Raw genomic sequence first — 24,674 nt, 5'->3', positions numbered from 1 at the left:
TTGCGGGACCCGAAGGTCCGCTTATATTCCCAATCAAACCTCACCCAACACATACACCCATTCCCGTGATAGGCTATATACAATACTACTTTCCCGCATTGGTTCCCTTTAGGATCCGGACTGGCCAATTGGCAAGTCCCAGGATCCTCTGCTTCTATTGTTGTTGGATGTGAAGCTCAGCTTGTCCACCCGGCCACATGTCAGCTCGACCGCGTGGGCAGTCTTGCTTGGTACACAACTATCTCTGTTTCCTGAGATGTCTAAAACCATTTCCCCTTTATAATAGACCAGGGTTCTCCTCAGAGCTAAACTCTCTTTAGCACTGGGCAGGAATTAACCCTGTTCCTTTTCTGGCTTGAAAGGGGTTTTCCACAGACTACCCCAGGCTGCGGTCACACGTAACAGAAGCCACACAAGTGAGACGGAAAACAGGCGGAGTTTCCGGGCGCGATCTCACCAGCATATCTGGGAAGCGTAGCACTCCCGTGGCTCAACCGAGGCTTCCAGCAAAACTGCATGGCAAAAAACTAGTACCTTGGAGGTACTAGTTTCCGGAAACTGCGGGGCAAGGGCGGGCGTCTGATCGCGTTTCCGGTGGCATCCGGCGCCCGCCCATGTCCCCTTGCAAATAAGGTGTGTGTTTTTTTGTCCAAGTCTCTGTGGATGCGCATGCGCACCCAACGGAGCATGCGCATTTGTCATGTACACAAAAATAAAAAACAGTTTGCCGCGGCGCGCGCTTCTTCGTCGCGTGCCGGCTTGTCCTGTGATCGGCACCTCTCCACGGTACCTCCACAGGACCTCCACAGGAGGTCTGATCGTGTAACTGCGCAGTAGTTTGCCCCAGGGCAAACAGCCACGCTTCTCCTCTGCAGTTTCCTGCCCGTGTGACCGGGGCCCCTGTCACTTTTGCCAAAACTCTCTCCCAGTTCTGGTGTCTGCAAGCAGACTTCAGTTTATACTGCCACTGAGACTATAAATTCTTAATCTTAATTCCTCCTCAGGTTATAGATATAACACAGTTAAGGCAAGGAATATTTTCCTTTGATGAACCCATCTGACTTTTCTTATCAGAGACACTGAGGCCAAACTCTATCAGAAATCGATTGCCTTCAGAATAGTTCTACCTGACAGAACAGCTCCAAACTGAACTCAAAACTCAAACTGCCTCTCCCCTCAGCACTCAGCTGATCATATATTTTCCTCAGATGGCACTGGCCAATCACAGAAGAAGAGCAGCCTGTCACTCAAGCTCTCTATTTCCAGAAAAAACTTTACCTCCTGACTCTCTGATTTAGTTGCACTCAGAAACCTGCTAAGTGCAGTCCATCACACCTACCTCACAATGCTGTTGTTGTTGTGAGGATTAAGTGTAGTAGAGGAGAGTGATGTGAAAGCTGCTTTGGCTCTTAATAAGGGAGCAAAGTGGGATATACATAAAAATAGGTAAATAATAAATAAGGTAAGTAGAGTATAACATCCTTGATTGTGTACACTGCAGTATCCCCCTTTCATAGTAACATCAAAAGCAGTACTAAGTTGTTTTACACATTGTACGTATTCTATTCTATTCGATCACTCTGTATGTATGGTGTTGCTTGTTTGTTAAATAAAATGTTAATTGTAAAAAAAAGCCGTACTAAGCAGATGCATTTGGACCAACTGATTTCTTGATATGCTGCTACGTTACCACAAAACAGTAATTTATTCAGCATATCTTGTAAGCAGAAGTAATATACCATTTGAATTTCTGATCCTGGAATAATGCCAGATGGCACATAATGCAGCAACCTTGTTGAAATTAAGCAGGTGTGGGTGTAGACAGGATTTGAATGGGATATTTACATGAAGGATGCCTTGAATTCCATAATGGAGAAAAGAACAGGATGTAAATTAGTGAATTTGCTACATCTAGTATAGGTGTGCAGCCTCTCTTAAACACTCATCATCATTTGTCATTCTTTCTTAATTAGTCCTGAAATATTCTGGTGACATTTATTTATTTCATTTATAGTGTAGAATCAAACTGCCAAAAACTGTTTACTCAGTTACGGTGGTTTGGGAACATGGTTACTTACATAACTGCAACTATACAAATAGAGGACGTAACATAAGGCATTAAATTAAGCTTGAAATTACAAATAGGAATGCTGTGAGTTTCTCAGCAAACATATTGGACAATCAAATTCATCTGGCTCAACAGCTGTGATCAAGATGACCAGATCCTAGATTCCCCCCACCCCAGGTCATTGATTAAAAAGCTTCAACAACACACGTACAGGTTTGTGGCTGTGTAGTAGCTGTGCTTACTAGTATTCAGTTGCTTGAACATGCAAAGTCAGCAAGTCAGAACAAAGTGGACTACAACTCCCATGGTGCTTTGCAAAATTGTACTTGTGGATACATACACACACACGCGCGCGCGCGCACACACACACACACACACGAAAACCATCCTGATCCAGCAGATCAGCAGTCATTACTGCTGATGGAAGGATTTTTAAAAAAGATAAACATTGATTGGCCAATAGTTTATAGGCCTGATGACTGATTTAATTCTGTGGTTGGCTTCAAAGTAAAAAAAAAAAAGTATATAGCCCTTTTAATTGCAACAAAAAGTGCTAGATAATTTTTTACTTAAATAAAAACTAGGGTTTCCAAGAATCTGGTATACCATTGCAAAAGATAATTAGAATGTTATTGAGCATTATTGTAGTAGCAACTGCTGATTTTTAGAAAAAGCCTGAAAAAGCAGAGTTGGAACTCTATGAGGCTGAATAAAAAACATGGAAGCATTAAAAGCTGATTCCATTGCACTGTGCTGTTCAAAGGGAACATGGTGAAGCAACCTGCTGATTTTCAGCCACAAACTGGCTGAAAAACATACAAACAGTCTGGTGAAAACTTAGCTCCCTGTTCACAACTGGCAAATGTGGCATGAACCGACTTGGTGGCTTTTTGAGCATCGTTAGCCAAAACCCAATTTGCACACCTTCTAGAAATCATGCAGTACATTTTTACGTGTACAACCATTTGAAACCAAGCTTTTTTTAAAGCAGTACTTTACTGCATTCTATATTATCACTATATTATATTATATATAAGAAATGCAAGAAGGCAAAGTGGCTGTCTGATGAGGCTTTACAAATAGCAGGGAAAAGAAGGCAAGGCAAAGGTGGAAAGGAAAAATTTACCCAACTGAATGCAGATTTCCAGAGAACAGCAAGGAGAGAAAAGGAGGCCTTCCTGAATGAACAATGCAAAGTAATAGAGGAAAACAGTAGAATGGGAAGGACTAGAGATCTCTTCAAGAAAATTAGAGAAATTAAGGGAATGTTCCATGCAAAGCTGGCCATGATAAAGGACAAAAACAGTAGGGACCTAAGAAAAGCAGAAGAGATTAGAAAAAGATGGCAAGAATACATAAAACTATACAAGAAGGACCTCGATGTCCTTGACAACCACAACGGTGTAATTACTGACCTCGAGCTAGACATCTTGGAATGTGAAGTCAAATGGGCCTTAGGAAGCATTACTAACAACAAAGCTAGTGGAGGTGATGATATCCCAGCTGAGCTATTCAAAGTCTTAAAAGATGATGCTGTTAAAGTGCTGTGCTCAATATGCCAGCAAATTTGGAAAATGCAACAGTGGCCACAGGATTGGAAAAAGCCAGTTAACATTCCAATCTCAAATTAGGGCGACGCCAAGGAATGTTCAAACTATTGCACAATTGCACTCATTTCACAAGTTAGCAAGGTCATTCTAAGGATCGTAAAAGCTAGGTTTCAGCAGTACGTGGATAGAGAACTGCCAGAAGTACAAGCTGGGTTTCGAAGAGGTAGAGGAACTAGAGATCGAATTGCCAACATTCGCTGGATTATGGAGAAAGCGAGAGAGTACCAGAAAAACATCTACTTCTGCTTCATTGACTATGCTAAAGCCTTTGATTGTGTGGACCACAACAAACTGTTAAAGAGATGGGAGTATCAGACCACCTCACGTGTCTCCTGAGAAACCTGTATAAGGGTCAAGCAGCAACAGTTAGAACTGGACATGGAACAGCTGATTGGTTTAGAGTAGGAAAAGGAGTACGACAAGGATGTATATTTCCCCCCGGCTTATTTAATTTATATGTAGAGTATTTCATGCGAAATGCCAGCCTGGATGGATCACAAACCGGAATTAAGATTGCTGGGAAAAACAGCAACAACCTCAGATTTGCAAACGATACCACTCTCATGGCAGAAAGTGAAGAGGACCTCAAGAGCCTCTTGCTAACAGTTGCTAACAGTGAAAGAGAAGAGCGCAAAAGATGGCTTGAAACTCAACATCAAAAAAACTAAGAGCATGGCATCTGGCCCCATCACTCCTTGGCAAATAGAAGGGGAAGTCATTGAAGCAGTGACAGAATTCACATTCTTGGGATCCAAGATCACTACAGATGGTGACTGCAGCCATGAAATTAAATGACGCCTGCTCCTTGGGAGGAAAGCTATGGCAAACCTAGACAGGATAATAAAAAGTAGAGACATCACCCTGCCAATAAAAGTCTGCATAGTCAAAACCAATGGTATTCCCAGTAGTAATGTATGGCTGTGAGAGTTGGACATAAGGTAGACTGAGTGCCGAAGAATCAATGCTTTCGAATTATGGTGCTGAAGAAGACTCTTGAGAGTCCCTTGGACTGCAAGGAGATCAAATCAGTCAATCCTAAAGGAAATCAAACTGTTCCATGGAAGGCAGATACTGAAGCTGAAGCTCAAATACTCTGGCCACCAAATGAGAAGGGAGCACTCACTGGAGAAGACCCTGATGCTGGGAAAGATTGAAGGTAACAGAAAAAGGGGATGACAAAGAATGAGATGGTTAGACAGTGTTACTGCTGCAACAAACATTAAATTGAGCAAACTCCGGAGGATGGTGGAAGACAGGAGGGCCCAGCATGATGTGGTCCATGGGGTCACGAGGAGTCAGACTCGACTGTGCGTCTGAACAGCAACATGACTTAGAGAACTGGACACTTCACTTTGAGCACCAACGACAAGATAAAGATGGATCTGAGAAACTGGAGGACAACAAGGATGCAGAAAAAGAAGACGACAAAACAGGAAAGTTCTACCAACTAGAAAGAAAGAAAGAAAGAAAGAAAGAAAGAAAGAAAGAAAGAAAGAAAGAAAGAAAGAAAGAAAGAAAGAAAGAAAGAAAGAAAGAAAGACAGCAAAGGATGAGATGGTTAGACAGTGTTACCGATGCAATGAATGTGAAATTAAGCAAACTCCAGAGCACAACAGAAGACAGCAGGGCCTGGCGTTATGTGGTTCATGGGGTTGCGAAGAATCTGACTCAACTGCGCGACTGAACAACAACAACATTATAATTTAAATAGGTTAATTATAGCTTTTTTGGTAACAATGTTCCTATTCTGATAGGTATATACGGTTATAAGCCTTATAAACTAAGCTACTTTTGGATCACCTCTGAGACAGTGTTAACTATGGACAATGTCAAACAGCACTGAGCCAAGATAAAAGTAATAGAAAAGGTACAGGGGATGACATGCAACAAGGGAGAGGTTTGAAAAAGGGTATGTGTGTGTTATCCTACAGCTTGCACTGGATGCCTTAACTATAGTTAATAGCCAGATAACATTATGTCTAGGGGTGTGTGTTCAATAAAAACTGAACTGAATAAATATACAAAAAACACCTTATTGGCATTTTTCAAGTATTTATTTAGCCAAATACATATTCTCTAATCTGATTCAGCTACTGATATTGCTGAGCTCAAATAAAAGCCAATATTATTCAATTTTTATTTGGGCTCAGATTGGAGAAGCCGAGTTGTGCCACGGCAGCAACCCACTCTGCAGAGGTGATGGTGGTGCAACTTGTCAAGTGAACTCAGGATTTTAAAGGGTCTCTTTAAATGCCTGAGTTCACTTTCCGAGCCAGGCCACTGTCATGGCAGCGTGGGCTGGCTTGGGGAAGGGATTTAAAGAGACCTCTTTAAATCCCTTCCCCAAACTGGCCCATGCCGCCTTGGCGATGGCGGCAGTGCAACTCATTGAATGAACTCAAGCATTTACTCACCAAGTCGCAATTTAAATCCATTATCCAAGCCAGCCCGTGCTGCAAGTGAACTCAGGCATTTAAAGGGACTGTGTTCCTTTTCATGCTTTTTCCCCTCCATTCTTTGGGGACCCATAGAATTGGACCCCCGGTCTAATCTTTTTTAAACTTGTGAGGGTTTTTGAGGAGAGGGACCAGAAATTATGTGGCAGATTTGGTGCCTCTAACTATACCTGGAGAGGCAGTTTTGCCATTGGACAGCATATGTCACATTTATATGCTACCCTTTTCCCAATGAGCTCCAGGTGGTTTTATCCCATTTATAGTGTTTTATGGTATGTTGTATACTATGTATTTTAATGTAATTTATGTTTTTATTGGAAGCCGCCCTGAGCCCGCTTGCGGGGAGGGCGGGGTATACGTTTGCAGAAATAAATAAATAAATAAAAAACCAGACCCTCAGAACCCCAGAAACCCTCAGATTGATTCTCCATGATAGCCTGTGGGGAATATAACAGAGATGAATAAATTTGGGTTTCCCAAATCCCAATACCATACCAATAATGGAATTTGAGAATATTGGGAAATACCGATATTTTTGGGGTGCAATATACCCCAACCAGAAAAATACCAAAACTTTTTTTGCACACTCCTAATTATGCCTATACCATTGTTTAGTTCACAATACCAAAGCTATTCAGGCATCCCTCAGTGAACTCAGACCTGCAAATGGGATCATGGCTTGGAGCCATTAATTCTTCTTACACACACATACGCATAAATCAAAAGAAATATTCTCAGAACAGAATGCACATAAGAAAGTCTTGCCCAGTTCCTTTGTTCTCAATGTGCTGTCTTGTTGTTTTCATAATTAAATTCATTTTTCAAAAACACTCCACATCTTTTCCAATACAAAGGCAGGCACTCAGTATGAATACTTTACGGTGCTCGGGGGCTGCATGCTTGAGTCCCAGCACTGCTAATGAGATTAGAAATCCCAATTATAATAACTAATAGTGTCGATTTGCTACTAGAGTACTCTAGAAGGAAAACACAAGGTAGCAAAAGGAAGAAACCAGGGGGATAATAAAATCTGAAATGTTATTATTGTATTTCGCAGTAAATAGTATATTGCAATTCTCTTTTCCCTTACCATCCCATTTTACTTTTATTCTGTGAATAATGACAGTGAGAAAAAAGAAGAAAAGACAATCCCAGTTTTAGTAGGAAATACATAATTTCTATGCTGCATTCTACATTTTCAGTCCAGATTTTCATATATGAAAAAATGAAATATGTTATTGTAAGGGAACACTATATGGTGCCATTTTCTGAAAAATGTAATGGTATAAATGGTTCCCCTTGGAAACAAATTGCCTGGTAAAATACATGACTGTTGCTTACCTTATGTTCTTCAACCTGCCTCTTTAAGTTTTCCAAATCAGGCCCCAAGGGCTCAGAATCTATCTTTTCTGTCCTTTCTTCTGTTTTAACTAACCAGTGAGTGAGTTGGCTTAGTTGATGGTTTTGTAACTCCATTAGCACTCGATGTAAACTGGAAACAAATAATTTAAAAGTAAGTTGAAAGACACATGAGACATTAGATACATCAGCCTTCTGTATACCATGCACTGTATGTTAACATCACAAATGAAGAAATCAGAGGTCAAACCCGTTTACTTCCAAAATCATATTATCTTTACATTTTTATTTAAAAGAAAATTCATATTTGTATATATTTTGACAGATACCAGTGGAAACCCAAAGCCATTTTATGAAGACTGTTATAAGCCTATCTCTAACTGAATGCATAGTGCTTATTGTAAAATGCACATATGCTTAAATAATTTTAACCTGTCTCTACCACTCCAATGATCAAAATCTGAAGTCTTCCTCCAGCCTAAGGAGTTTTGTTCCAAAGTGACTCTTATTCCACTCCAGTCTTATTACATTTAAACTGGACTAAGAATCCTTAGGCTGGAAGAAGGCTTCAAGTTTTGTTTAGGAGAGTGGTAGGAAATGGGTCCTTTATTGGTGAAATTCACCCAAGTGTTGTATTCTTCGTGCATTGACCAGTTTAGAACCAATTTAATCCCCCTCCCCAAACAACAACAACAAAACTTATCTGCTGACTCTACTGCTGGAGAAAGTCCCTTGCTGCAGTTTACAATGAAGAAGAAGAATGAGTTTTATACCCCACTTTTCACTACCAGAAGGAGTCTCGGAGTGGCTTACAATTGCCTTGCCTTCCTGTCCCCACAACAGACAACTTGTGAGGTAGGTGGGGCTGAGAGAGTTCTGAGAGAGTGGTGACTGACCCAAGGTCACCCAGCTGGCTTAATGTGAAGGAGTGGGGAATTAAACCCAGTTCTCCAGATTAGAGTCTGCCACTCTTAACCACTACACCAAGCTGGCTGTCAATGATGAAAAACAAAACAAAAAAAATTAAAAAGCACACTTAGATGTTACAAATGAGGCATTGCCAGCACATGATTTCTGCACAGGAAGCCTTGCTATACTCTTCTACTCCTAAATATATGACACTAGCAGCTAGCTCTTGAACAGAACACAAAATTGGCATTATGATTTCCTTTGAAGATTAAATGTGGATTTAATCAGTTAGGTTGCATTAGAATAGTACTATAGATTGGATTTGTTCCCTATAAGGAGATATGGACCAAGCCCTGTCTACAGTTCTTCTGAAAGTTACAGAAACTACAGCTGCATCTTGTGCAATACAGTTCCACAGAACTATTAACCTGTGCCCGACTTGTTCATGTTTAATCCAGAAGATCAATCAGGAGGCAGCACACACTTAAACAGGTAAAAAGATGTTTCTGATGGACAATTAGAGCAACAGCTAACTTATCTGGATTCTAGAATTTTCTTTTCATCTGTCCAGTCCACTATAAATTCTAGAATGGATTATCATGTGGGTGACCCAGGGCAATCTAAAATACTGGCCTGGAGCAACTAATGGAGTTGTTACAAACACCACAGCTCGTACCCCTGCCCCCTTCACTAAAGCAAGTTCTTATCGATGATGGTAGGGGACTGCTAAGAATACAGAAGCAGATGTAGCCTGGCCTTGTTTTCACTTCCGCATTGTCATTTTTGTCACTCATTTGTCCCTTTTGCTTCAGGGTGTCCCCCCAAAAATGTGTTTTGCTCTCTCTAGTAGTCCCAGAGGAAGCAAAACACAAGTAGAAAAGGGGGGGACGACCCAAAGCAATACGGACAAATGAGTGACAAAAATTACAGTGGCCCTTGTCTCACAAAATACCCTCCTGCTTGGTTCCAGGGACTCTTTGCTACACGTGGAAGCAGACTGTTTTCCTTATTTATTTATTTATTCGATTTTTATCCCACCCTCCCCACCGCAGGCAGGCTCAGGGTGGCTTACAATAAAGATTAAAAAACATTAAAACACAAACATAACAATTCATAGCTTGCAATAAAATAGAATAAAATAAAAATAAAGTGCTGGTGACAATAACAACCCAGTGGCCATGATAGATGTTCCCACAAAAATGGCCCCTGTCGGCGTCGAGAATAGTTAGTTAGTATTATCCAGCTCAGTTAGTATTGTTGATGTTGTTGATGTAAATGATGTTATTAGTGGCGGCTTCTAGTTGAAGGCCTGGTGGAAGAGCTCCATTTTACATGCCCTGAGGAACTTATATAAGCCCTGAAGAACTTATATAAGCAGGTCATTCCATAAACCTCAACAAGGAAAATTAAGTTGTATGCAGAAAATCATTTCCATAGAAATTGATTTCATATGGTAAATTGTGTACATAGCTAGAAAAGGGTTTTTTTTTAATGAACTTTCAAAACCTGGTTATCTGTATAGGCAGCTAGGGAGGGAGGTAGACAGAACAACAAACAAATAGACAGGCAGATAGGTTTTAGTTACATTACTCTTTCATGTCACACCAACTGAGCACTACCAATGGGACTGTTCTCTGGGGAGCAATTTTCTGTGTTGGTGAAGACACTTGTGTGTTACAGTGTACCAGTACTGACAACTCAGCATGGCATCTTGTTCTCATCCGCTGCTGTTCCTTTGAGAAATAATTTATCCCTGACTCAGCAGACAGATGTGATAATGTTTGCATCACTGGTTTTGCCATAATTTGGGAAACATGCAAACACTCAAGAGTAAAATATTTTCAGCATGCTTTAAAAGAAGGTCATTAGATATTTAAAATAAATGAAACAAAACTAGAGCATAATATATCTCAATTTGTATTAAACATATACAGCACATAATTAGAGCACATAGCACCACAATTCACCTTTCACTAGTTTCTAATACACATTTTATTTAGTTTCTAGATCACTGAATCTCTCTCTCTCTCTTTTTGTCCTTAGATAAGCATTAGTAAAGATTTAATTACTCATTTTCTTGGCAACTATGGATTTGGAAAGGCACTTCCATTCAATTTTGATTTTAAATTAAAAGTGGGAAAGATTAAATGTTTTAATTATTTCTTTAAAGTAGAGAAAGTGCTTAGCTGAATAGCGATTTCGCGCATACATGCTGTTTCAACTAGTACAACATTCATCAACGTGTATGGAGCATGTGTACTGCCACTCAGGCACTGTGGGACTTTGACAGAGGCCCTACGTCTGGGACTTTTAATCCCCATTCTCAGCAAATTAAGAGCTACTGATAGTAACTATAAGTCTCTTGAACAAGGGCATTTGCACCAGAGTCCAGAATCATCCTGGTTGTCATAATAATCTCATCCTAGTGTGCCAATCTTATATATCTTTTTACTATAAAATTATATGCAACATGTTGAGGCCATCTGACTGCTCTCTCCATGTTTTGCCAGTCTTCTAAACATCTTACAGTTTTTTGTGCCTTCTATATTATTCATAGATGTTTTATTTTTTTTTAATTTTAACCAAAAAAGTGAATTTACTATACAACTGCAAATGAAAAGGTGCAGCAATTTTAAAAGACAAGTCATTTACTGCTTGGATTGGCTTAAAACCCATCACATTCCCCCCCCAATCAATCAAATCAAGACATGTCTTGATTTATCAGTAGTACTTTCTAACATAAATAAATCCCCATGTGTACATGAAAAGATTGTCTCCATGATGAGAATATAAAGTGTGTGTGTGAAGCATTCTTGAGAAAAACATCCTATAAAAAGCCTAGCTTTACAATGGCTATTTAATGATACACATGCCATTCTGGATTTATAAAAGCAAAGATGGCTTAAATTAGTTTCATGAGGTAGTTCATTAGCTCTTCGGAGGAAATCAATTTGCTGTTTTTTTAAAAAGTAATGCAAACCATAATGAGAACATTGATCTTTCTGATGGCATTCAAGGGTTAAAATGTGAGCAATGAAGAAAAGACTGCAATGGCTCATGTGGAGCTTATGGAATGGCAGCAGAATAAGCATAGCTAAATGTGGCCTACAAAGTCTATGGTACAAGAGACAAGGCAAGTTACAAGTTCAGAAAGACAGCCTGAGACACACATTTTTTCATTGCTGTTTGGCGTACCATAGCATACTGATTTTAATGGGCAGTCCTAAGGGCTGCCTGTATCACAGCAGGCAGGCACTGCCACAATTATGCAGTTGCTAGTCCACTCCCTTAAAGGTTCTGGCAGAGATTGGGAGGCAGGAAAAAGACCAAGAAGTGGTACCACGCAGGCTGCAACCATGTCCGCATCCATAGCAACCACACGTTCCGCACAGGTCACTAGATGCTAGGTATGACTGTGATTAACTAGGCAGATAGAACCAATCATGGGCTGGCAGGTCACAGCTGAGGAATGGGAAGGGGTGGGGCCAGGACCATGAGGCTGTATCCACAGCTCACTCCCCCACCCCCTTAAAGGAACAGAGCCCCGCTTAACAGTAACAGGGTGGCTGACAGAGTGGGCAAAGCTCCCATATTCTCCCACTGGTGGTGACCACAAACAAGTCCACAGCCCATATGGTCCAAAAGCAGCTATCACAAAGAAAGGGGCATGGGGAAATGACAAGGAGAGTATGCCCAGTCAGGGTATCTGCTGCTCATCAGCTAGGGTGCCACCCAGCAGCCTGGTCAAACTGCCAGGGACACCTCCAGGCCACCCTGTCCCATCAACACTCTCCTTATCCTCTGCCTCCCCACCATACCCCCCTCAAAACATGTCAAGTCTGATGGCTGCATCAGCTCCCCACCCAGCCATTGGCTCTGGGGACCCCACAATACCCAGCATTTGGAGGACCACTGTGCTGGCTGCCATGGCTTGTCTTGAAGGGGTTAGGGTGTAAAGATTTTCCATGTCATCAGCAGTCAATATCAGGATGAAGGGGCCTGGGGCAAAGCAGAGAGAAGTCGCTGAGTCATCAGGACCAGACATACCATGTGCCCCATGTCCATGACCAGTGTTCCCTCTAAGCTGAGTTAGTGGGAGCTAGCTCACAGTTTCTTAGCCTCTGACTCACATATTTTTGTCTTAGCTCAGGAAGGATGGCTTCAAAGCAAACTGATTTATGCAGTAGCCAAATAACTTGCTCACAACTTAAATGCCAGTAGCTCACAAAGTTGATTTTTTGCTCAGAAGACTTCACAGCTTAGAGGGAACACTGTCCATGACCTGTGCCCACAGCCACCTCACCTCTCATGCCCCCTGGCTCAGAACTCAAGGTGCTGTGGTTTGCTGACCCATCACTGATCTCCATCTCCTCCTAGCTTGGCACAATGGGATGGATGGGTAGGGCACTGGCTGCGGGGCCTCAATAGAGCACCCTGCTGGGGTAGAGAGGGTGCCCACAATGGCACATATTTTCTTCTCTCCTGACCCCAAGGCTGGTTTCTGAATACTCAGGGCACCATATGGCCTAGCAACCCCCTCATGCTCAGCTGTTGACAGCCCAGCAATGCCATCCCCACTGAGACTCCTGCAGAGGAGAAGGGCAGGTGTGAGCCAATGATTGGCGGTAGGGAGGATGGGAATAGCGGGGTGAGATGCCACCCCCACCCTGGGGTGAACTAAGGTCAGGGCACTTCACATCCACTGGACAAAACCTCAATGCAGTGACTGCCTACCACTACAGGTGGTATCACCACAGGCTTGATAGCCTCAGCTCCTGGCAGACACTTCTCTACTGCCTGTTCATACAGGACACCCTGGGCTATAAGGGCATGCACACATTGCTGAGCTGGGCCAAACAAACAATTCCAGTGCTTTAGGATAGATGTCTCTGTCTAGGTTGCATGACTTAGGGCAGAGATCTACTCTGTTGCCATGTACCAGAAGGCATGGCAGCAAGTAGTAGCCAAACAGCTCCCAATGGTGACAAGGGCCACACTGGCATGCTCCACCACCAACCCATACATCAACTCCTTCTCAGCCTTGGTCCACTTGAGATTGGTGGCCATCAACCCAGAGAGCCAGTTTGGTGTAGTGGTTAAGTGTGTGGACTCTAATCTGGGAGAACCGGGTTTGATTCCCCACCCCTCCACTTGCACCTGCTGATGTGACCTTGGGTCAGTCACAGGCTCTGGCATAGCTGTCCTTGAAAAAGGGCAGTTTGTGTCAGAGTTCTCTCAGCCCCACCCACCTCACAGGGTGTCTGTTGTGGGGAGGGGAAGGGAAAGGAGTTTGTAAGTCGCTCTGAGACTCCAAGTGAAGGGTGGGGGATAAATCCAATCTCTTCTTCTTCTTCTTCTTCTTCTTCTTCAGATGCCACTGCTGCCATGCCACGCACATACAGTGGAATGCAGAGGCAGGTCAGGCACTGTGTGTACCATAGGACCTTGGAATGCACCCCACCTCCCTTCACATTCACGAAAGAGACCAGGCAGCAGGGAGATGCCACATGGGCATGGGACACAGTCCTGAGGAAGGAGGTAGGTGAAAGGGGAGGGGCCTTGTGAGGAGCTAGGTCATAGGGGCCCACAGCACTTGGACCATGGTGCTATTGCCTCCCCCTTCCTGCAGGCACCAGCCAGGCTGCCCTGGGATGGTACCCCCCCTCCTGTTCACTCCCACCTGCTTGGGGTCCATCTCATCCATCTCCTGCCTGCACTGTACATTTGGATGGCACAGTGATGCCAGAAAAGGCAACATGTTAGGTGATACCATGCACACATCAGGATGCTGTAGCTCTCTGACAGTACCTAACTGGATTGCTTCTGCCTGGATAGGGCAGCCACTCAAGCACTATGTGAGGAGCTCAGGCCAGTACTCCAAGGCCAGGCTCCTGCCATCCATGCCATCCCTGCACTGCAGAAGATTTTATTTATTTATTTGTTGGGATTTTTACCCCGCCCTCCCCGCAAAGCGGGTTCAGGGCGGCTTACAAGGGGCAAAGCCCATATAAAACAGGATAAAAGCAATAAAAACATTAGTAACAATTAGTCACAACAACAATAATATTCAATTGAAAACAGGATAGTCCCCGAAAATATACATTGATGGTAAAACAGTTCTCTGGGGATGATGTTGTCCTACAGCTGATCCCAAGCAAATAAGTCCGATAATATCGATTGCGCAAAATTGTGGCAGATCTTCCCAGGCCATCCTTAACCCCGATGTTGTACACATCATTGGTGGTGGCGGTAGTGGCGGCCCCTATGTGAAAGCCTGGCAGAAGAGCTCCGTCTTGCAGGCCCTGCAGAACTGCATAAGATCCCACAAGGCCCTGATCTCCTCCGGGAGCCCATTCCACCAGGTAGGGGCCGCCACTGAAAAGGACCTGGCCCTAGTCATGGCGAGCCTTCCCTCCCGGGGGCCTGGAACCACCAGGCGATGTTGCACCCCGGACTGAAGTGCTCTTGGGGGTATATGTGGGGAAAGGCGGTCCCTCAGGTAAGTCAGACCAGCACTATGTAAGTCAGTACCAGCACTATGAAATGGATTCGGTATGCTATTGGCAGCCATGGCAGCGCTTTCAGCCCAAGCTGGATATGCTCCCACTTGGGGAGACCCATCATCAGCCTGGCTGCTGCATTCTACACTAGCTGCATCTTCTGGATCTGCACCAAAGGCAGCCCCATGTACAGAGCATTACAGTAGTCTAACCTCGAGGTGACCGTTGCGTGGATTACTGTAGCTAGGTCATCGCATTCGAGGAAGGGAACCAACTGCCGAACCAGCCTAAGATGATAAAATACCGATCTGGCAGTGGCTGCCACCTGGGCCTCCATAGTTAAGGAGGGATACAGGAGCACTCCCAAACTCCTAACCTCCGACGCTGGCACCAACGGTGCCCCATCGAAGGCCGGGAGAGGGAGCCCCAACCCCGGTCCACTCCGACTCAGGCACAGGACCTCCGTCTTCACTGGGTTTAGTTTCAGCCAGCTCAGCCTGAGCCACCCAGCCACGGCCTGTAGTTCCCGGTTCAGATCTTCTGAGTCGGAGCCCGACCGGCCGCCCAACATCAGATAGAGCTGGGTGTCATCAGCATATTGATGGCAACTCAGCCCAAACCTCCTGGCAATCTGGGCAAGGGGGCGCATATAGATGTTAAACAACATCGGGGAAAGCACTGCCCCCTGAGGCACACTACGTTCAAGTGGGTGCCTCTGGGACTGCTGTTCCCCTATCACCACCCTCTGTCCCCGACCTTGGAGAAAAGAGGCAAGCCATTAAAGAGCAAGCCCCTGTATCCCGTCAGCGAGGTGGTGGGTCAGCAACTGGTCGTCGACAGTGTCAAACACGGCCAACAAATCTAACAACAACAGTGCCACCACACCGCCTTGATCCAGATGCCTCCAAAGATCATTGGTAAGGGCAACCAGCACTGTCTCCATTCCGTGACCTGGCCAAAAGCCGGACTGGAATGGATCGAGGACGGAAGCATCATCCAGAAAGCTCTGAAGCTGTGTCATCACCGTCCTCTCAATCAATTTGTCTAAATAGGGCAAATTGGACACCGGCCGATAGTTGGCCAATCCAGCCAGGTCCAGAGTTGGTTTTTTTCAGGAGAGGATGGACCATCGCCTCCTTGAGTGCCTTACGGCACCTCGAAAACTCTCGTGGCCCGCTTTAATGAGCCAGGAAGGACACGGATCAAGGCGGCACGTGGTTGGATGCACAGATACGAGCAGTCTGTCAATTTCCTCCAGACTGAGCAGGTCAAGACATTATACACCCTGTGAAGACATGCAAGGGGCCTCAAGTTCACTTACTGTTTCAATTGTGGCAGGGAGATCACAGTGGAGCATCAAGACTTTGTCTGCGAAATAGCTCGCAAAAGTCTCACAGCCAATATCCAATTCCCTACTATTTTGTCTGCCATGGGGCAGAACTGTTAAAGACTGAATTGTTCTAAATAATTGGGCTGGGCATGAGCTCACAGACGCAATTGTGGCTGCATAGAACTCCCTCTTAGCAGTCTTGACTACCATCTCGTAGGATCTCATAAATGTCCTATAAGATGTTCTTGATGCTTTGTCGTGGGCACGCCGCCACTGTCTCTCTAGCCGTCTTAGCTCTTGTTTCATAAGCCGCAACCCCTGGGTATACCAAGGGGAAAGCTTAGAGTGAGAGCGCAGAGGGTGCCTGGGAGCAATCTCATCGATGGCTGTGGAGAGTCGGTCATACCAGTCCTCCACAAGCTCATCCAATGAGCTGCCAGGGGGCATCGGATCCCTCAGAGCCATCTGAAGCCGAACATGGTCCATTTGGTTCCGCGGGCGAGCTAAAATCTGTTCGCTGCCTAAACAGGGTTGGGGTGGGACATTCAGACGAGCCTTCAGGGCAAAGTGGTCCGACCATGGTACTGCCACTGCAGTAATCCGGTCCATTGTAATCCCCACTGTGAAGATCAAATCGAGCGTGTGTCTGGCCTGGTGTGTGGGGATCACCACCACATAAGCCACATTCACAGTTACCCTCAACCTCAAGAGCCACATTTACTTCCATTTCTTGGCATGAGGCCTGGACCTCAGGGAGGTTCCCTTCTTACTGCTTCTAATGTTTAATATTCTTACTGCTTATATTTCTTTTCTCTTGTTTTCAGGTTTACATTGTGTCTTAATGTGATTTAAAAAGATATATTTCCTTTATGTGAGAAAGAAGTTGAATTAAATCCTCATGAAGTAAAAATATACACAGCACCTTAGAGCCACACTTTTACTCCTCATACTGCTTTATTACCTCAGACCTCTATACCATTGTATGTATTTTTGCTGTCATAAAACCTTACATCTGAACTGGTATTGATTTGAACCACGTGTTAGTTCAAAGTAACATATGGTTTACAGATGCATTGTGTATCCCCACTGTACAAATACAACATGCTTCACATACAACATGCTTCGACCTGAGCCTGCTTTGGTGGGGAAGGCGGGATATAAATTAAGTAAATTTACTATTAGAAAAATGATCTGAATAGAGTAAGTTAGAAATTCTGTACCCTAGTTCCATTGTTCCTATAAAAAGATAATGGCTGTCTCCAAAGTATGGCTATCAGTGCTCTGCTCACAGAAAGTAACTTTCCTGTTCCCTCTCTTATTGCAGCCTGCTGAGGCTCCCAAACACTCCATCCAGGGCCCTAGGAACAACTCTGCACATAATATGGGACATGTAGTTCTGCTGGTGGAAAATGAGCTCTGGTTCAGTCCAATCTTAGTAATATTTATTTATTTAATTTCTACCCCGCCCTCCGTGCTGAAGTGGGCTCAGGGTGGCTTACACAAGATAATAAAACAATACAAGCAATTTATCTAAAATCACAATAAAAAACACATAAGAACATATAAAGTGCTAGTGCTCAGATGATTTCCTAAGTGATGGCGGGCATAAGCAGCAACCAACAATACAAACAAACCATCAGCTGCCAGCGTAATCTGCGTTATATCCGGCTGTTTAAATGATGTTATAATGCTACTGATGAAGATGTTAATATTGGGGCCAGGGCCTCAGTTATATAGTTATGTATTAAAAGGAAAACATTTTGTTTGATGCATGAAGGAAAGCTGCACTTAATAAGGCTTGCTTAGATAAAAGCTATTTAAAATGCTTGCTTTCAGAATGGTGATACTTGTCCATCTGTGCTGTTCTGCTTCCATTCTCTTATCACCAATTGACTGCAACGTTTGTGAAACTGCAACTAAGAAGGCTGCAATATCAAATTCACACCAAGTACTGCACTACCACAAAACAGCTACAAAATTGCTCCCCGAAATTCGTATTTACTTACTTGCTCTGCTTCTCCATACTTGTGACCCTGAGATTTTCCCAACGTGAATTAAGAAGATTCATTTGTTCCTGTATTTCATTTTCTTCATCTTCTGAAAGCTTCCCAAATGATAGAAGTTGGCTGCCAACTTGCAAAACATTACCAACACGTCCCTGGTGGGCTGTTAATTCCATCATAAAACCCTTAAAAAAATAAGAACAATTACCACCAGCGAATGAAGGATGACTTTCAACGCTGCAGATTAAATTGTAACTTCTACAGAGTTATTGAATGAAATAATTGAAAAAGAAGTTTAGCCTTTCATTCAAATGCTTGGCAACAAGAACTCAAAAACAATCCCATGAGCAAAGGAAAAATTAAGTCTCAAAATACCAATCAGATTTTATGCCTTTGGCCTTAATGCACTGTACAGACAGAAGAATAACAATTAGCAGATGGTGAAGTGCTTGTGCTGGTTTTTGAGTCTTGTTGGTCACACATACCTCATGGATGTGAAACTGCTCTTTAACTTCCTCTACATCAGTGGATATATCTCCTTGTGCTTGCAATGAATCTTCAGTAGTCAGAAGCCATGAAAGTACTCCTTCTAATGCAGTTTGGTAGCTTTCCAGATCAACTTCTATGTCCATGGGTGACGTGCCATATAACTTTTCTTCATGAGCTTCCAAGAGCTGCTAAAATAAATACAAATATGAATTTGGGAATCCTCCAGGTAATGTGTGCTCAGAAAGTTCCACTAAAATGGAATGCAATTTTAATTCTACACAGTACAGTTTTCTTTTGGCAGCATAATGCTTATGTATAGATTGATCTGGTGCAGCTAAGTACCAGACTTTGAAAAGACTACACATAATGACTGGTGAGAAAGCACTGATCCAAAATGAACTATTAAGACTTTATCCATGCATAACTGCTGTTAAAAATGCAATTAAAGTTGCATGTCTCCATAATGACATATTTTCTGTGGATTATATAAAGCTTGGTACTATTATTTCTTGTAATAATTCTCTTGTCCAAGCAATTACAGTATATCTGCATGCAACAAACATGCATGAATACCATACAAAGGAATAAAAATGAATGGTGATAAATGTGCAGCAATGGCTTAAAATGATTTCTCTATGATCATTTAGGATGTAGTCTACAGTGCTACAACATTATGTATGATAGGCCTGAAGCAAGTGGGGATTATAAGTAGTAAACAGTGATAAGACTATGATGCTAGAATGTCATGTTCTTCCCATAACCCAGGGTCCAGGCAAGCCACCCTATTCCCTTGAGAGGACTTTGGACATTCCTAATGAGGACAAACATCCAAGCAATTTTGAGCTGAGAAAAAGAGTTCTGAAAAGACTAGCCAAAGTTCTGAGGTTGATCCTGCAAATCCTTAAGTCATAAAATTTTTAGCTCAAGTAACATGTAAACTCATATTTGAACCTGTGAATAGAGAGGAAGAGGTGGGGGAAGTGTTTGTTTTTGTGGGTTTTTAAAATTCCAGTGACTTTCCAACATCCAACAAAAGTTGACTAGTGAAATCAACCCGATCATATCACACACAATTTCCTAAAAGAGTGGAAAAGAAGAAAATGTTCTTAAATCATGAATAACTACTGAAAGGATTAGGTGGTCTTGCCTTTGCCCTATTATACCATGCATACAGGGAAATCCCATGTCTTTGAGATGGCTCTGTCTCTCCCTGCATCAAGAGCACATGCTTCTCCAGAACAGGGCAGGTGATGTGATCCTGTATTGCCACATCATTAGAGCTTCTGGACAGGGATGTAATTTATAACCATATAGCTTTGATTGCACAGTTTATGGAATGAAACGTCTCTGCTGAACAGGAAAAAAAAAATACAGATTGCTTCCACAGATGGTTACTTTAAGTGCAGCCACCGTTCAGCTAATCAGTTCAGGATGATCTGAAACACCTCCTAGATTACATACCTTCTAGTCTGATGTTCATGTCACACACACACACACAAATTGTTAAGAGTGAAGAAAGGGGATTAGTTGAACCTTCCTCTCTCTCTTTCTAAAAACCTACTCAAAAGGTGATTTCTACTTGCTCAGCAACTGATAGATTTTCAAGGACTGTAGCCTTGATCCAGAAAAAAAAAATGAACAGGTGAGAAAGAGTAGTAATGTTAAGAACATAAGAGAAACCAATGTTGGATCAGGCCAATGGCCCATCTAGTCCAACACTCTGTCACGCAGTGGCCAAAAATACCAGGTGCCATCGGGTGGTCCAGCAGTAGGGCCAGGACACTAGGATCCCTCCCATTGTTGTCTCCCCCAAACACCAAGAATTAACAGAGCATCACTTGCCCCAGACTGAGAGTTCCTATCTATCTATACCTTGTGGCTAATAGCCACTGATGGACCTCTGCTCCATATGCTTATCTAATTCCCTCTTGAAGCTGTCCATGCTTGTAGCTGCCACCACCTCCTGTGGCAGTGAATTCCATGTGTTAATGACTCTTTGGGTGAAGAAGTACTTCTTTTTATCTGTTCTAACCCGACTGCTCAGCAATTTCATTGAGTGCCCACAAGTTCTTGTACTGTGAGAAAGGGAGAAAAGTACCTCTTTCTCTACCTGCTCTATCCCAAGCATAATCGTATAAACCTCGATCATGTCACCCCTCAGCCGTCATTTCTCCAAGCTAAAGAGCCCCAAGCATTTTAACCTTTTTTCATAGGGAAAGTGTTCCAACCCTTTTATCATTCTAGTTGCCCTTTTCTGCACTTTTCCCAATGCTATAATATCCTTTCTGAGGTGTGGTGACCAGAACTGTGCACAGTACTCAAAATGAGGTCACACCATTGATTTATACAGGGGCATTATGATACTGTCTGATTTGTTTTCAATTCCCTTCCTAATAATCCCCAGCATAGCATTGGCCTTTATTATTGTAGTTGCACACTGTCTTGACATTTTCATTGAGTTATCTACTATGACTCCAAGATCTCTCTCTTGGTCAGTCTCTGCCAGTTTGGACCCTATCAATATGTATTTATATTTAGGATTTTTGGCTCCAATGTGCATCACCTTGCACTTGGCCACATTGAACCCCATTTGCCACTCTGACACCCACTCACCCATCCTCGACAGATCCCTCTGGAATGCCTCACAATCCTCCCTGGTTCTCACCACCCTGAACAACTTCGAGTCATTTGCAAATTTAGCCACCTCACTGCTTACTCCCAACTCCAAATCATTAATAAACAAGTTAAAAAGCATCAGACCGAGTACTGATCCCTGTGGTACCCCACTGCTTACCACCCTCCACTGAGAAAATTTCCCATTTATACTCACTCTCTGTTTCCTATTAATTAGCCAGTTATTGATCCACAAGAGGACTCGTCCTTTTATTCTGTGACTATTGAGCTTACTTAGGAGCCTTTGGTGAGGAACTTTATCAAAACCTTTCTGGAAGTCAAGGTGAACAATATCTGTTCGGTCCCCCTTGTCCACATGTTTGTTTACTCCTTCAAAAAACACTAACAGGTTAGTGAGACAAGATCTTCCCTTACAGAACCCATGCTGAGTTTGCCTCAGTAGTTTTTGTTCATTGATGTGCCTACTAATCCTTTCCTTAATAACAGTTTCCACCAATTTACCCGGTATCAATGTCAGACTGACTGGCCTGTAATTTCCCGGATCTCCCCTGGAACCCTTTCTAAAGATGGGAGTGACATTAGCTACCTTCCAGTCCTCAGGAGTGGAGGCAGATTTTAATGAAAGATTACATATTTTTGTCAGGAGATTCCCAAGTTCACATCTGAGTTCTTTCAGAAATCTCGGATGTATGCCATCCAGGCCTGGTGATTTATCATTTTTTAAGTTGTCTATCAGTCCTAAGCTCCTCTTTAACAATCATTTTGGACAAATTGACCAGGAAGGGGCAAATGAGCAGGAAGTGAAGCATCCATGGCAAGGTGGCAGAAAACATCTATTTGCTTGAGGACATTCTAGCTCTGACTTTGATTGCCACATAGGTGTTTTTTGGACCTAAATTGGAAAATGCTCTAATTCAGCAACTGTGTGTTTGGCACCAGACACATGACTTTCACCTTTTGAGGCCTCGCAAACATCTTTGCCATGTGTCTTTAGATCTTGCTGCTTAACCTTCCTCTTCCTGGTCCAATATTCACTTATTGGTTATCTTATTACAATATGTATTTAAGTTATGTGTACCTCAATATTGTTTGACCTCTGAAGAAGTCCCCAATAGGGCAGAAACACATCAGGTCATGTGTATTGGCCCTTGTGTTTAGACCTTATGTATGTTTTTAACTGTCTTTCTAATGAATACTTGTATTTTTATATATTATAAGTTTTAACTAGGTTTTTAATATTGGCCCTTCATTAGCCTTTCTTCTCATCGTTTTGGTTCTTGTTTCCAGTTTTGGGGTCAGGTTTGTTTCCCCCTTCCTGTGTCTTACAGAAAACATTCATGGTGAAAGCAAAGTGGCATCTACATTTGGAGAAAGTGATAAGAGGCTACTGAGAGAGGAGTGGAATTTGTAAACCTTGGACATTCAGTGCTATGTGTCTAAAATGAATGCTTCTACTGCTGTAATCACAAGAGGGAATCAAACTTATATGGGTCATATTTGCACTGCTGGTGGGTGTGCCTAATCTAGGGTTGCCAAGTCTGGCAAACTTACCGGCGGGGGAGGCTCCGACAAGGTCGGGAGCAGGCTCCATACGCACGCGCGCTGCCGCCACGTCACCGGAAGTAACATGCGATGTTGCTGACGTTGGGGGTGTGGCCGAGCTCGTCGGGGGGGAAACCATATGTCCCCCCCCCCCCGCGGACCCCAGCCACGCCCCCAAAGTCAGCAACATGGCTGCGTCACCTCTGGTGACGCAGCTTTGGGGGGCAGAGTTCCCCCCGGGGCCCGATTCCGCCACGGCGGAAATCTGGCTTCCAAAGTGGGGGTTTCCCTGCCCCCCGCCCCCATTTGGCAACCCTAGTCCAATCATAAATTTCTTCTGGGTGGAGGTTATTGGGAAAATAAATGAGACCACTTCACAATCGGTACCGGTCTGCCCCAAACTTGCACTTCTTGATTTGATTGACTTGACTTCTGCTACCAAGGCCCAGAAGGAACTCATTTCCAAACTGTTAGCTGCTGCAAGACTAGCCATTGCTTCTGCCTGGAAAGCCAGTTCGCCTCCTTCAATTCAAACCTGGTTTGAAAAAGTGTGGGATCAGTTTATTTTAGACAAACGTACACAAGTCACACAAAACACGGCTATGGTCACATCTAAAGGCTATGATCGGATTGTCGTGGTCTGGTCAAGGGTTCTTCATTATATGTCAGAAAATGACATTCTTCCATCAAAGGCTTCCTACATTCCTTGGGTCCGTTTTTAGCTATTTATCCACATGAAAAAAGGTCATAGAGATGCTAAAAGAACACTTCATGACTTTCTCAGGCTCAATCACCATTTTTGTTCATGAAGAGGGCTGAAGTTAATCCCACTCTGGGTTGATGTTGATGGATGCAATGGTTATTCTGTGGAATGTGTTGGGGGTATCTTGTTTACTCCTTGTCTATTCTAGGATTTTACAGTTCTGTTTTCACTTCATATTGTTGTTTGCCTGTAATGCGTTTTTTTTAATCTTTTTTGTTTTATCTTTCAATATTTTTTGTTTAAAAAAAACTTATATGTGAGATCCAAGAACAACTATCTGGTAATGGGTTTTTTGTCAAATGGTTTCAGTAGAATTAAGATCATCTGCAACATTCTCATGCAGCAAAGAAAACCCAAAGAACTTTAAAATTCTTATTTAAAGTAAAATGTCTATGACCTTCAGAAGTTGAGAAAAATCAGATGGGCTTGGCAGCTTTTCCAATTGATTCACAGAGCCTAAACACAGAAGAGTATAGACTCACCTGTACTGACCATATCTATTATTGTATTAAATATAGTATCAAAAGGAAGAGAGACCTAAACATTATTTTCAGTATTTTACAACAAAATATAGGACTTAGTTTCATAACATTTACACTAAATCTAAAGCACATTTGTTTTATTGAGTTCAGTGAAGTCAAAGTACTGTGTTTAGATCATGAATATAAGACAGATTTTATACTATTTCTCTTTCTTCCTAAAAATTATACAAACTCAAGTTGAAAAGAATATAATATAAAATGAAGTAATGTACCTATAGATGCCTACGATATGTATGATACTTTATTTTTCATATTTTTGTATGGCCATTGTATATAAATTCAACAGGATGGGATTAACCTGGGAAAAGATTGCTTACACAAAGTAACAATGACCCAGTTTTACTACAGTTTGCCATCTGATCCATCATAGATTTATCTGAACCATTGTTAAAATAAGACTACCAAGTAATGTGTTCTGCTCTCAGCCTCAGTCTTAGGATGTGGACCTGGGATTTTTCCCCCTTGTTCA

General features: G+C 42.8%; 1 protein-coding gene across 1 annotated transcript in view; it reads right to left on the bottom strand.

The window, feature by feature from the left end:
- LOC107126133 (dystrophin-like) overlaps window positions 1–24,674 on the bottom strand; it is a 402,970-nt gene that overhangs the window by 338,964 nt on the left and 39,332 nt on the right. Inside the window, exons 4-6 of the mRNA XM_015429648.1 lie at window positions 18,721–18,912; window positions 18,239–18,420; window positions 7,476–7,626 (exon numbers count right to left, since the gene is read on the bottom strand). Of these exons, the coding sequence (XP_015285134.1) occupies window positions 7,476–7,626; window positions 18,239–18,420; window positions 18,721–18,912 (525 nt within the window). The remainder of the gene's footprint in view (window positions 1–7,475; window positions 7,627–18,238; window positions 18,421–18,720; window positions 18,913–24,674) is intronic.

The sequence above is a fragment of the Gekko japonicus genome, unplaced genomic scaffold, assembly GCF_001447785.1.
Source record: "Gekko japonicus isolate JY-2015 unplaced genomic scaffold, Gekko_japonicus_V1.1 scaffold615, whole genome shotgun sequence".
Classification (NCBI taxonomy): Eukaryota; Metazoa; Chordata; class Lepidosauria; order Squamata; family Gekkonidae; genus Gekko; species Gekko japonicus.
The sequence above is the reverse complement of the archived record's forward strand: the minus strand, read 5'-3'. Positions and strand labels throughout refer to the sequence as shown.